We start from the raw sequence: 15322 nt of genomic DNA on the forward strand, positions 1-15322 counted from the left end.
GCATGGACAAAGCTCTAAGGGATGGAGCTAATGAATTGGCTTCCCTTTTCTCAGCAGGGGTCTTAAAGAAGAGGGCCCTTTTGTGCTCCTTCACCTCTAGATCTGTGACTGTTGCCCAGAAGTCGGAGCTGCTTTACGCCCCTTTTTCTCGTCATCTTTTTCCTGAAGCTCTGGTCAGAGATATCTCCCTTTCTCTGGCTCAGAAGGCTACTCAGGACCTTTTGTCTCGGTCGGCTAGAAAGACCTTACCTGTTGCTCTTGCTCCTCTGAAGAAGGAGGAGAAGAAGTTTCAACAGCCCTTTCGGGGCAGGATCTCCTCGAGAGCTGATTTTAGGGTGAGAAGACAAGAGTCAGGGCCAAGGACCAGCAGGGGTGCGTTTAGGCCTCGGTCCAAAAAATGAGATGGAAGTCCTCCAGACACCAGTAGGGGCAAGACTGTCTCATTTTTGGTAGTCTTGGGAAAGGAGAGGGGCGGACACCTGGTCCCTCTCAGTCGTCAAGGAAGGTTACAAGATCCCCTTTTTAAAGAAACCACCTCTCTCAAACTCTCCTCTGGCCTTAGTGGCTCAGTAAACCGACGCGGGGAAACGAGAGGCTCTTCTGGAGCTAGTCGACCAGATGTTGGGCAAGGGAGCAATAGAGCCAGTTCAAGACCTCGCCTCACCAGGCTTTTACAATCGTCTGTTTCTGGTTCCCAAGAACTCGGGTGGATGGAGACCAGTCCTAGATGTCAGCTCTCTGAACGCCTTCGTGGAGAAAACAAAGTTCTCCATGGAGACGACTCAGTCAGTGCTGGCTGCAGTTCGTCCAGGAGACTGGATGGTTTCTCTCGACCTACAGGACGCTTATTTTCACGTCCCCATTCATCCGTCTTCGAGGAGATATCTGAGGTTTGTGTTCCAGGGCAAGTGCTTCCAGTTCAGGGCACTTTGCTTCGGTCTCAGCACAGCTCCCCAAGTCTTCACCAGACTTATGGCGAATGTGGCAGGCTGGTTACACCAGGAGGGGATAAGGGTCTCCTTCTATCTAGACGACTGGCTGATCCGGTCACAGTCGAAAGAGAAATGTTTGGAGGACCTAATGAAAACTTATACGATCACTCAGGACCTGGGACTCATCGTCAACTGGGGGAAGTCTCAGACCGAGCCGAATCAGACTATTCTCTATTTGGGGATAGTTCTGAATTCAGTTCTTTTTCAGGCTTCTCCCTCCCAGGAGAGGCAGACCAGGTGCCTGGACAAAGTCAAAGACTTTTTGAGGAAGCAGGAATGCTCAGCGAAGGAGTGGATGAGTCTGCTGGGAACTCTATCCTCCCTGGAGCAGTTTGTCCCTTTGGGGAGACTGCACCTAAGGCCTCTGCAACACTTCCTCGCAAAGGTTTGGAACAGAAAGATCCAGGAGGACACTTTTTCTTTTCCCACCCCGACAGAGATCAAGGATCTTTTAATGTGGTGGCTGGACCCAGCTCTGTTGGGAAAAGGGATCTCCTTGTTCAAGAAGAACCCCGACCTAGTGTTATTCTCAGACGCGTCCGAGTCAGGCTGGGGAGCAACACTAGGGAACAAAGAGGTCTCAGGTATTTGGGAAGGGAGTCAGGTCAGTTGGCATATCAACAGGAAGGAGTTGATGGCCATTTTGTTAGGGCTCAAGGCCTTCAAAACCTCGGTCTCGGGAAAGACTGTGGAGATCAATTCCGACAACACCACAACTCTCGCGTACATAAGGAAGCAAGGGGGAACTCACTCCCTCTCTCTGTTCTCAACTGCGAGAGAGCTTCTCCTCTGGGCGAACGAGAACGAGACCCAGCTGTTGACAAGGTTTGTTCAAGGGCAGAGAAACATCAGGGCAGACATGCTCAGCAGGAGGGGACAGGTCCTTCCTACAGAGTGGACTCTCAATCCGCATGTCTGTCGGAGCCTCTGGAATTTGTGGGGCAGACCAGTAATAGACCTTTTCGCCTCCGGTCTAAACAAGAGGATCCCGAACTACTGCTCCCTAGTACCGGACGAGGAAGCTGTTGCAGTGGACGCCTTCTTGATGGATTGGACGGGGCTGGACATGTATGCCTTTCCCCCGTTCAAGATCATCAATCTGGTTGTCAGGAAGTTCGCTCTCCTCGATTCGGGACGAATGACCCTAGTGGCTCCATTCTGGCCTGCGAGGGAATGGTTCACCGAAGTGGTAGGGTTACTGATGGACTTTCCAAGAAGACTCCCGGCAAGTCCAGATCTTCTCAGACAACCCCACTTCGAGAGATTTCACCAAAACTCCCTCGCTCTCAATCTGACTGCCTTCAGACTGTCGAGAAGCTCGTTAGATCTCGAGGCTTTTCGGCACAAGCGGCGAAAGCTATTGCCAGGGCAAGGAGGATCTCTTCACAAAGAGTCTACCAGTCAAAGTGGGAGACCTTTAGAGCTTGGTGCAGGAGGCGCAAGGTTTCCTCGTCCTCTACCTCTCTGAGCCAGATTGCAGACTTTCTTTTGTACCTCAGGCAGGATGCTAAGCTGGCTGTATCATCTACCATTAAAGGATACAGGAGCATGCTCTCAACCGTCTTTAGGCATAGAGGCTTAGAGTTATCTCAGAATAAGGACTTGCAGGACCTCATTAGGTCTTTTGAGACAATGAAGCAGGTGCACTTAAGGCCCCCTTCTTGGAACCTGGATGTGGTGCTTAAGTTTCTGTGCTCCAGGAAGTTTGAGCCTATCTCGCAAGCTTCTCTGCGAGATGTGACTAAGAAAACCCTCTTCCTTTTGTCTCTAGCGACTGCCAGGAGGATCAGCGAGGTCCAGGCAATCGAGAAGCGTGTAGGCTTCACCCTAAATGGAACGGTTTGTTCCTTGAGGTTCGACTTTCTCGCCAAGAATGAGAACCCTTCGAAACCCTGGCCTAGGACTTTTGAAGTCCCTAACCTCACGGATCTAGTAGGTCAGGAACAGGAAAGCCTCCTCTGCCCGGTTAGGGCTCTCAAGGCGTATTTGGCTCACACTAAGAGCGTGAGGGGTGCTTCCAACTCCTTATGGTGTTCAGTGAAGGATCCTCAAAAACCCCTGTCAAAGAAAGCTTTGTCCTTTTTCCTGAGGGAAACTATTAGGGAAGCCCACCTCTTTTGTGAGGAAGAAAACTTCGCCCTATTAAAAGTACGGGCTCACGAAGTAAGGGCCATTGCTGCTTCGCTGGCATACCGGAAAAATATGTCAGTTAAGCAGATCATGGACGCAACGTTCTGGAGGAGCAACTCTGGCTTCGCTTCTCATTACCTCAGAGAGGTAAGAGTGGACTATGATAAGTGTTATACCTTGGGCCCATACGTAGCTGCGGCTTCTGTATTAGGCAAAGGAGTTACTACCCCCACTCAACCTTAGTTTATGTACTTGTATATGGATTTGTGTTTTTTATGGTTGTCTGAGGTCCTCGTCCTGTGGTACGGTTCCCTCAGTCCAGATAGATAGTTTATATCTATTTCTGCAAGGTTAGATGGTTAGCTTTAGTAAGGTTGCAGGTTTTTTATATGGGAAGGTAGTTTTCTGAAGTCTAGTCAAGTTGTTGGTCCTACCCCTTTGACAGACTCGATTGAGTTGTTTGCAGCGTAGCGGGTCTACTCCTGGCTGAACACTCCTAAGGGAAAGCGACTCTAGAGGCAGTTACCTTTGAAGTCGGCTACCTTAGCAGGTAAGGAATCAAGGTGTTTGTTCTCCTACAACTCTTTTGTTGTTTCCCCAACTATGTTTTTTCTGTCTGTTTCCCTCCTCCAAATGTGTGAATCAGCTATATATATATAACTGCCAGGTAAGTTCTATTCATAAAAATGGAGTTTTTATGATAAAACAAAGTTTTATGAATACTTACCTGGCAGTTATATATATATTTTAAAGCCCACCCACCTCCCCTCAGGAGACAGGTCGGGCAAAGATAATCTGAGGAACAGAAAATGGGAATGATTCCAAGTACCACCCTGTAAGGGTTGTTAACCATCTAACCACACAACCACCACAAGGCGGTTGCCGCGATTTTCGATTTAATTCTGCCGCAGTCAGAGACTTAGCTATATATATATAACTGCCAGGTAAGTATTCATAAAACTTTGTTTTATCATAAAAACTCCATTTTTCATTGTTTATTACTTCTCTTGTAGTTTATTTATATGCTTATTTCTTTTCTCACTGGGCTATTTTCTCCCGTTGGAGCCCTTGGGCTTATAGCATCTTGCTTTCTCAACTAGGGTTATAGCTTAGCTTGTAATAATAATAATTGTAATGTAGTGGAAGGAATAGAACTTTAGTGGAGAGAGAAATCTTTAAATTCAAGACTACCATGTGCAAGATACAGTACTGTATATGAATAAACTGAATTCTGAGAGAATGGTATGTTGTATAATATAATTCATATCTTAGGAATATTGTAACCAGCCTTATGCATAACTAGCTTACGATATTTAGATTTACACTGCAATTTACTTGCTCATTTATCTAAGTCAAGAATTTTTTTTCTTTTCAGGTTTTTATTTTGTAATTGGGACATGTCTGGTAACCCCTCTGGACTACAGAATTCATCACTCAGTCAGTATTTTGATCAGAATAGCAGTAGTATCTTTGATCAGATCTCCCAAGCTGCTCAAGATGTTGCTCCAGGATGTGATGACAAACAGCCTCCAAGTGGGGTAGACACCTCTAGCCAGCTGCTTGTTCAGGGATATGGTCCACACACAACAACCCAGCAGTTTCCAGATCCACCATCCTCTGCTCTGCCAGGAAACCCTCCCAATGCTCCAATCACTGACACATCATGTCCTTCAGGTGCTCCACAAAGTATAGCCTCAACTTTGGATGTTACTGTTGGTGAATTAAAGACACCAAGTAATCAAAATGTCCTTCAGCAACCATCAATATTTCTTCCAGGTGAGGGTAATAACCAGTTAAAAGCTGCTGCACCAACCCAGACATCACAAGTGATACAGAATGCCCCATATATTCAGTCTCCTGGTCCATTAACACCTCAATTTAATCCAGGTGGCCAGAGATTTTTACATTCCACACCAGTTTCATCACAGAATGCTTTATATCCTCAACAATCTTTGAAGCCCCTAACTCCTGGTCAACCTGCAATGATGATGAGCATGTCTACATCAATGCTTGTTACTGATACTTCTCCAAATGCAAGTATGGACATGGAAGCAACAACAGTAAAGTTTCGTCAAGCTAGCCTTGATGAAACCTCCCCAATGGCTTCCTCTCCAGCTTTGCAGTCCAACAGTGGTGGTGCCTCTTTGGGCATTGTACCTGTTACAAATACTTTAACTAGTGTGCCAATAGGGATGATAACACCTTCCATTCCTAAAAATCAAACTGCTTCAATGCAAGACCCATCAAATGATAAATCTAATCAGAATGAGTCAAAACTTTATAAATATTTCAACAACAAGACTGCAAGTCCTTTTGATAACATCACTTCATCAACATCTGTAGGAGGGAATGATTCTGCAATGATGAATCCTGTCTACATGTCACCAACTGATAATTTCAACATTAGTAATGCCATTCCATCTCCAGATTCCTTCTTAACACCAGCAACAGAGCAGGATGTTTTTACAGCAAGCCTTCTGTCAAGTGATGCCGATAGAAGGCATGATGCTTGGATACCCTCGGAAAGTACAAAGCAAGCTTTGGTTGCCATGGCAACAAATCCTCCTGGGACATACTTTCCTGAAAAGGAACTTTTAACCATGCCAGGGATTGCTATTAAAGAAGACTTTGTAAGTACAGTATTCCTCTTATTTTTTTGTTCTCTTTAAATATGATATGTACAGTAGTGTAGAGAAATATGAGTTTTACATAAATGTGAGCCTTACTATTTTACTTATAATGGCCTTTACTGAATGTTGTAAAGGTAAACAATTCAAAATTTATAAAGCCTTTATTACTGTCAGTGGTAGGCAGACATCATGCATTTTCCGTACTCAGGTTTTTTTTTTCCACAAATGAGCAGGGCCATTTGGTTTTGAAGTATGAAACATTTGTTTTCACGCTTTCTTATTGTTCTATCATCTTGTTATGGCTCCAAATTTTTATTATCTTTTTATCACCTTGTTAGGTTAATGGATTGACAGAATTTTGTATTTGTTTTGCTTTAGTTTTAGAGATTGTTTATGTCCTATTGACCGTTTAGTCTTTTGTAGAATCAACATTATAGGTTCAGTGATTGCCCTGATTTTCCTTTTAGTTGGTGTAACCTTTGTGGTATTATTTCAGTCACTTACCTGGTAGTCACATACAGTAGCTATGTCCTTCGGAGAGAGAGCTTCTTGATCATTAAAATAATAATTCTTTCAGTATACTGTACTGTATTACTTACCCCTCCAACATTATAGGGCACCAGCTCATGATATCTGGCTGCACACAAGAGACTGACCGGCCAAAGTACAACACCTATTAGTCTTTTATTCTTTCTTCATTGCTGAGACTACACTGGACACTGATTTTTTTTTAAGCAAGTGCTGAGTTAATAGGATTCTATCCAGAAAAGTTGATCCCCACTCATTGTGTACCATATACTGGGGTAAATAATGGTATCTCGATGTGAGGAATTCTCCTATTTCATTGGAAAAAGTCTTGTCATGAGCACAAGAGAAGGAAAGAGTACCTGAGGATGTTGATAGATACGGCAGCAGTGAGGGTCTAGCTGACAGAGGCTTGTATCAGCAGATTCAGGGAGTTTGCGCGACCCTTTTTTTACAATTTAACGTTCATCGACATGTCAGTGGCAACATCTTTTAAGGTATCTTTTGTCTTTGGAAAAATATGTTCTCCACAGGTTCATCCACCTGTAATTGCTATAGTGGTGTCATAAGCATCCCTGATCCTCCCCACTCCTTTGTTCTGGTGAATATAGCGATGAGGGAGGATCTAAAGCTAAAGTGGGGGTTTAAAACTTCACCAGGGGAGTCTCCCTTGACTCCCCTCTTCCGGAGATGCTGCTGTCCATATACACATCAAAGGAGGGATGGGTTAGCACACCTTAGGGACAACACCACTTCGGACAGTAGTTCAAAGAAAAGAAATGTCTGCACATTTACCTGCTGGAAATACAAGCCACACTTTTAGCCCTGTGAGCTTTCCAACAGAGTTTGATAGGGCATTGATGAGTGACAACACTTCTCAGGTGGCCTACACCAACAAGCAGGCAGAGAGTTACACTGCATTGCAGATGTGGTTAGTCATATCGAATGTTGGAAGGTCTCCTTTCTTTTTTTTCCTTTTTTTTTTTTCCTTGGTCCCGTAGCTCGTGACAAAAACTCAGAAGCTAACGAGTCAGGATTCTAGGTTCAAAACCTTCTCCATTTCCTTCCTTAAGGATCGAGAGAATCTGCTGCTTTGTCCTGTGAGGGTTTGAAGCAGTACCTCAAAAGAACTCGGTGCTTCAGACCTGAGCACCCATCTCTGAAAATAACATCTTCCTTTGACTTTGGGAAACCATTGCACATTCTTTCACCCCAGATAATGTGCAAGGTGACGGCCCCTCGAGGGTGAGGGAGCCGTAGTCTGGGTTATTGGCTCAACTTTAGCCTTCGGGAAGAATCTTTCCGTATTGCAGGTCATGAAGGTTGGAGATTAGAAACATCAAAAGACCTTCAGTGGCCACTACCTTTGGGCATCATGTCTCAATAGTGGTTGTGATGAAAGGCTAAATTGAAATGTAAGAATGACTGGCAATTTTTTCCTTCTTTTTCTCTTCTCATGGGATGCAGCAGTTGTGCTGTTACAGTATGTTGTTAAACCAGACTGTAGATGCAGGTAAGCTATGCACCAGAGTGCCTTTTTTTTCAATTTGGTTTTCTATCCGAAGTATTTCCTTCATTTTTTAAGCAAGGAGAATGATGGACCCGTTGTATACGCATTGAATAATCATATACTGTAATGCCTATACACTTGACAACACATCCTATAGATCTCAATTCTTAATTGACTTGCGTAACTGCCTTTGCATCCCTATGCACGAGAAGTTATGGGGGTTGACAGGAATCATGACTTTCAATCTTCTTTAGGACCAAAATTCATTGACATTTCCTGGATCAGTTAATCAAGCCAGTTTTGGTCATAAGAACTTGTCACTCATAAGGATGAGTCTCCAATTAAAGCTCAAGGGTATGTATTACATTTAGGAATAAATCACAAATTTGAAAGTAATTTGTATTTTTCCTAACTGTACAAACCTGAGACCCTCCTCAATATCCCTGCAAGCACCTAGGCCAAAGTTCAAAGTGAGGGTTTGTCTACTTGCCACCCATCCACCAACTGTGTTTATCTTGTTAAAAGTACTACTGCTAGAGAGTTATTGGATCCTTTGAGTGGTCAGACAGCACTACCTTGGATCCTTTTCTCTGGTTACGGCTCATTTTTCCTTTGCTTACACACACCGAATATTATGGGCTATTCTTTCCACATTCTCCTCTGTCCTCATATATCTGACAATGCTGAGATTACCAGATAATTCTTCTTTGTTCAAGGGGTTAACTACTGCACTGTAGTTGTTCTGTGGCCACTTTCTTCTTGGTGAGTGTAGAAGCGACTCATTTAACTATGGTAAGCTGCTCTTCTAGGAGAAGGACAATCCAAAATCAAACCATTGTTTCTAGTCTGGGGTAGTGTCATAGCCCCTGTACCATGGTCTTCCACTGTCTTGGGGTAGAGTTCTCATGTTTGAGGGTACACTTGGGCACACTATTCTGTTTTATTTCTTTTCCTCTTGTTTTTTTTTTTTAAATTAGTTTATATACGAGAGATTTATTTTAATGTTACTGTTCTTGAATTACAGTACTGTATTTTAATAGTTCATTAGTGTACTTCTCTTGTATTATATTTATTTCCTTATTTCCTTTCCTCACTGGGCTATTTTTCCCTGTTGGAGCCCTTGGGCTTATAGCATCCTGCTTTTCCAATTAGGATCGTAGCTTAGCTAGTAATAATAATAATAATAATAACAGTAATAGTAATAATAATATAATAATAATAATACAGTGATACCTCGGTACTCGACCATAATCCGTTCGAGATCCGTGTTCGACCTCCGATTTGTTCGAGTACCGAATTTTTTTTCCCCATAAGAAATAATGGTATATATTCTATTCCGTTCCCAAGCACTCGAACAGGCCCAAAATATTAATAAAACGTGTACCTAAACAACAATAATTATCTAAATGTGTATGAAATTGGTCAGAAAATCCTATAAAACAATTTTAAACCATTTACTGTACTAAAATAAAACAATTTTAAACCATTTTCTGTACTGTAGTGAACATACCTTTGAGCAGCGGTTCGATGGCATACAGGGATGGATGTGGAGAGGATGGAAGGGGGAGGTTACTGCTTGGAAGGAGAGTCCCCTTCCATGATGTGGCGGGGTAGTTCTCCTTCAGGAGTTGTTTCTCTCTCCAATGAAAGGGTGGGCAGATCTATTTCAGGGGTTTCTTCTCTTCTTTGTCTCTTCTTTGGAGGAGAAACAGGCTTTGATGTAGCAGCTTTCTTTTCTTTTGTGAAAAACTGGTCTATTGTTAATTGTTTCTTCCTCCTCTGCAGTATTCTTCGAAAATGATACATGACACTATCATTAAACATATGCACTGCCCGGTTTGCTACTGCAATTTCTGGGTGGTATTTTTCAGCAAAAGCCTGCACATCTGCCCACTTGGAACAAATTTCATTGATGAGAGAACTTGGAACATCCTCCCTTACCTCATCCTCTTCTGAAGATTCCTGCTCCACAATCAGATCCTGCTGCTGTTGTTGTTGCAGGTGCAACAATTCCTCCACAGTCAACTCGGTAGAATGGCTTTCTACAAGCTCATCAATATCATCCTTGTCGACCTCAAGCCCCAAACTCCTGCCCATGACAACAATTTCCTCAACGACATCAGTGTCATCAGAAATTACAGGGGTAGCAGTGCTTGGACCCGCCTCTGGTTGGAAACCTTCAAACTCCCTCTCTGTGACACATGATGGCCACAGCTTACGCCAGGCAGAGTTCAATGTCCTATAGGTCACACCTCGCCAAGCTTGGTCAATCATGTTAACAGAGTTGAGGATGCTGAAGTGTTCCTTCCAGAATTCCTTTAGGGTCAACTTCGTGTCACTGGTCACTTCAAAACACTTTCTGAAAAGGGCCTTGGTATAGAGTTTTTTGAAGTTTGAAATGACCTGTTGGTCCATGGGCTGGAGTATGGGAGTAGTATTGGGGGGCAAGAATTTGATTTTGATAAAGCTGTATTCTTCTTTCAAGTCATCCTCGAGACCTGGAGGATGTGCAGGAGCATTGTCCATAACCAGAAGACATTTCATTGGCAAGCTCTTTTCAATGAGGTAAGCCTTAACCTGGGGGGCAAACACTTCGTTTATCCACTCAGTAAAGAATTGTCTTGTGACCCAAGATTTAGTGTTCGAGCGCCACATAACTGGTAGTGCACTTTTACAAATATTATTTCGTTTGAACACCCGGGGGTTGTCCGAGTGGTACACTAACAAGGGTTTGATCTTGCAATCGCCACTTGCATTTGCACACAGCAACAATGTTAGCCTATCTTTCATTGGCTTGTGACCTGGCATCTTCGTCTCGTCCTTGGTAATGTACGTATTGGCTGGCATTTTCTTCCAAAATAACCCAGTCTCATCACAATTAAAGACTTGTTGTGCGATCAAATTTTGTTCATTTATGTACCGATCGAATTCCCCCACGTATTTATCGGCTGCAATTTGATCCGAACTAGCTGCCTCCCCATGCCTAGTAACACGATGAATACCTGTTCTATTACGAAACTTTTCAAACCAACCCCTGCTCGCTTTAAATGTAAATGAATCACTTTCACTGGTACTCGGACTTTTCTTCACTAATTCTTCATAGATATGCAACGCTTTTTCACAAATGAACGCTTCACTAACACTTTCCCCGGCCAACTGTTTTTCTTTAATAAATATTAAAAGCAACTTTTCCATCTCCTCAATCACTTGTGGCCTTTGCTTAGTTACCGCCGTAACTCCCGTTGCAACATTCGCCTTCTTAATCATTTCTTTATGCTTTAAAAACGTAGAAATGGTCGACTTCGCCATTCCGTATTCTACCGCTAAATCGGACACTCGTACACCATTCTCATATTTCGCTATAATTTCCTTCTTCAACTCGATCGTTGTTCGCACTGTTTTCCTCTTCTCCTTCCCCTTAACACTCATTACTTTCTTGGGACTCATTATGAAAGCTAAAAAAGCAATTAAAAGCACTGAAAATCACTAAATCACAACGAATGCTGATCGCGCGTTGTCTGAGTGACGCTCTCGAGAGAACTGATGCTTCCCGAACAAGCGAGAGTGGCCGAGATGGCGCGATCATCACAAAGCCCATGCGGTCGTCACGTGTTCGGCTGGTCGAGTACCGAATTTTTGGTCGAGCACCGCAGCAAAAATTTCTCGAAAATTTTGGTCGAACTCCGAATTGTTCGAGTATAGAGTCGTTCGACTACCGAGGTATCACTGTAATTGATGATGATGATGATGATGATTAATAATAATAAAATTAATATAAATGGCAGTTTCACCTTCACTGATGTCATACTCATATTAAAGGTCTCGGGTTTATATAGTTAGCAAAAATACAAATTATTTTAAAATTTGTGATGTTTTATCACTTGATAACTAGCGAGGTTTAATTTTTTGGCGAGAACTTATATTATGTTTTGGAGATTCGTTCCTTGACTGTACAGTATTAGGTGTCATATTATCCATGGATAAGGAAAAGATACTTCTGTCTTTTTTTTTATAGTAAGTTATGGCTAGTCTTTCATGTTTCCTCTGAAGCTTACCTTGATATATATCATACCTCTGTATTAAGATACAGCATTGATAGGGAAAGCCATTAGTAATTTGTCAAGTTCTGCTTTGCTAAAGTGCAGTTGTTCCGTAACCGAAATACAAACCACGCTATTTACAAAGGGTTACCTTTTAGCGCAGCTGAAATGGCGAGCCATTAGAATTTAACGAGGGTGTATTACCCCCGCGCTAGTTAGCGGGGGGGTAGGGGAGTGGTAGCTAGCTACCCCTCCTCCCCCTCACACACAGGTGAATACTCACTTTCACTTTTGGCTCGGACTGTGACAGACGTCTCTGTCTTGGTCCTCTCTTGGCAGCCATTGTTTGTTTTGTCTTTACTTAATCGCTTACTTTTCTTTTACTCAATATATATGTAAACATGTTTTCATGTTTGTATACATATTTGAGTACAGGTATAGAAATCAGTAAGTTTCCTTTTCAGATTTGTGTGTGTAGTGTATTTTCTACGTGGTGTCCTCGGTAGTTGGCCGCCACGGCGTTATGGGTGGCGATCGAGTTTGACTTATGTCTTTCTCTCTCTCTCTCTCTCTCTCTCTCTTGAGGTCGTTCACCCTTTTACTACGTTTACTACGCCCCTTGTAGCTTCCTTCCCGTGTGGGGGGGTTGCTACGCCGTACGTTTGCCTCAATTAGTTTATGATTCTAATTGGATTTGTTGATTTTTCAGCTTTGTAGAACGATTCCTTTCGGGGTTTTCGTTCTTTCTTTAGTGTTCATTCATTTTTAAATTACATAATTACATAGTTACATAATTATAATTGTTATAATTCTGTTTTGGTTACAGCTCTCCTTCCGTGAGCTTAAGTGGTTGTGAGGGCACGTGCCTGTTGTGTAATTGTTGTTTCCTTTCCCTCGGGATTCCTCTTCAGAGCCTTCCCGGGGGAATGAATGTGTACTAATGTTTTTTTTGTTTTATTTTTTTACAGTTACCGATCTATTTCGTTTCTGTAATATGGCAACGGTGTGAGCTGTCTTGTTGAGTCCTGGGGATTCTGTTGCTGCCTCCCCCCTTGTGTTTTCGTCAGGGGCGTGTCTCCTTCTACTGGACGTACTCCCGTGACGACGGACAGCTCTCCAGTTCATTTTAGAACTCTCAGGAGGCTTGCCTCCTTGGGCAGGTAACTTCCCTTCCGAGGGAAGTTTTTCCTGTCCAGGCTTGAGTTTTTCCCCTTATGGAGGGTTCTCCTCTTGCCTTTTTTTCGTGCGACTATGCTCTTGGTGCTGAGCGGTCACACCTGCAGTTTCGCTCAAGGGGCTGGGCAACTGCAGGAGCTCCTCTTCGGAGGATTACTCCTTTTAGGTCACTGCTGACCGGTCTCTTCTACGAAGTGTTTCTCTTTCGTTCGCGAGAGAGTACACTCATAGAGACTCCTCTTCGGAGGTTTCTTCTGTTGCTGTTGCTGTTGGCCTTCCTCGCCGTAAGGCCCACCGTCCGCCTCGTCGTAAGGGCCTCTCATCTCCCTATAAGGGTGCTTGAGGCGCCTTTTTGAATCTCCGTTTGCAGCCTACAACTCCCTTTTCTCGATCTTCCGCCTTGGTGCAGATGGACAGCAGTCTGATCTCGTCTTCCGACTGGCAACGGTCTTCCCGACGGACAACGGTCTTCCTGACGGACAGCGGTCTTCCGACGGACATCAGTCTCCCGGCGGACAACGATCCCTTCGGGGCAAAGGGTTGCCTCCCACGGGGGTTCTTCCCTTGCGTGTCAGGGTTTCCCTGCGCGCCCTTCTGCTGTGTTCTCTCCTGCTCCTGCTCAGTGTTAATGCACAGGCGCTCTTCTGCTCATCAGCGCTCTCCTGTTCGTCAGCGCTTTCATGATGATCATCCCTGCTGTTCCTGTTGGTTCCTGTTATGCGCCCTGTGCGCCCACGTTCGTCCTCGCGATTTAGAACTTCGGTTCAGGTCGGGGACAAGGACTCTTCTTCTTTACGCAGGCTTCCACGCGTAGCCTTCTGCTCGTCGCCTTCTGCTCGTCAGCGATCATCAGCTCGCCAGCATCAGCTCGCCAGCGATCACCTGTCTCTTGGCGATCTCCGGATCGCCCGCGTGTGTTACAGCCGGCACGCCAACGTTCTCCAACTCTTCTGATGGAACATGGTTCGCCAGCTACTAGCTCACCTGCGCATGCTGATCGCCATCGCGCGACCCTCAACTGCGGATGCTGATCGCCATCGCTCGACCCTCAAACTGCGGATGCTGATTGCCATCGTGCGACCCTCAAACTGCGGATGCTGGTCGCCATCGCGCGACCCTCAAACTGCGGATGCTGATCGCCATCGCGCGACCCTCAAACTGCGGATGCTGGTCGCCATCGCGCGACCCTCAAACTGCGGATGCTGATCGCCATCGCGCGACCCTCAAACTGCGGATGCTGGTCGCCATCGCGCGACCCTCAAACTGCGGATGCTGGTCGCCATCACGCGACCCTCAACTGCGGATGCTGATCGCTATCGCGCGACCCTCAACTGCGGATGCTGATCGCTATCGCGCGACCCTCAACTGCGGATGCTGATCGCTATCGCGCGACCCTCAACTGCGGATGCTGATCGCCATCGCGCGACCGCACACCTGCGAATGCTGATCACCATCGCGCGACCCTGCGCATGCTGATAGCCAGCAGAGGCTGCTCGCCATTGCGCGACCGCCCATCTGCGCATGCTGATCATCATCGCGCGATCGCCCTCCTGCACATGCTGCTCGCGATCGCTCACCTTCGCATATTGCTCGCCAACGCACGATCGCTCACCTGCGCATGCTGCTCGACCATCGCGTCGGCATAACACAACGCGCCATCGCCAACCTGCGCGTTAGCGCTCACCAGCTCACCACCGATCACTTGTTGATCCATATCGCTAGCGGCCTTCCTCGCCCATGCGGCAGCGCGTTTCCTCGCCATCGCGCTAACGCTTGCGTTCGCCGCCTTGGACTCGCGCTCATCCACCTGCCCACCCTCACGACCGCTCGCCTGCGCGCCCGCGCGACTGCTCGCCTGCGCGCGCCCTCCCGCCCTCGCGCCCTCGCGACCGCTCGCCCGCGCGCCCTCACGACCGCGCGCCCCGCGCGACCGCTCGCCCGCGCGACCGCACGACCATTCGCCCGCGCGCCCACACGCCCACGTGCCTGCACGTTTACGCTCATGTCTGTCCGCGCCCATGCTCTCCAATGTTCGCCCACGCGCGAACCAACGGTTTTCCATCACGCGGACGGATGGTGTTCCGTCGCGCAAACCTACAATGTTTCTTCGCACAAACGTCGGCTTAGTTCTTGCAGTATCCATTGCTCGCCTATGGGTTATCGCTCGCCGACCACCAGCTCTCGCCCTTCCTACCACGCTCGCCCTCCTTCTGCGCTCCTTCGCTCGCGTTACCGCGCATGGGCGCTTCCACGTTCGCCCACGCGAAAATCTTTGAATTACCGTCGCGCGAGCTCCAGGGCGATTGCGACCACGATTCC

At 45.8% G+C, this 15322-nt stretch overlaps 1 protein-coding gene across 2 annotated transcripts in view; it reads left to right on the forward strand.

The window, feature by feature from the left end:
- Positions 1–15322, forward strand: part of LOC137641561 (protein CASP-like) — a 122244-nt gene that overhangs the window by 35295 nt on the left and 71627 nt on the right. For both annotated transcript variants that reach the window (XM_068374245.1, XM_068374244.1), the window contains exon 2: positions 4498–5752. In XM_068374245.1, coding sequence (XP_068230346.1) covers positions 4520–5752 — 1233 coding nt within the window. In that variant the 5' untranslated portion in view covers positions 4498–4519. The remainder of the gene's footprint in view (positions 1–4497; positions 5753–15322) is intronic.

Source organism: Palaemon carinicauda, chromosome 5 (assembly GCF_036898095.1).
Source record: "Palaemon carinicauda isolate YSFRI2023 chromosome 5, ASM3689809v2, whole genome shotgun sequence".
Lineage (NCBI taxonomy): Eukaryota > Metazoa > Arthropoda > Malacostraca > Decapoda > Palaemonidae > Palaemon > Palaemon carinicauda.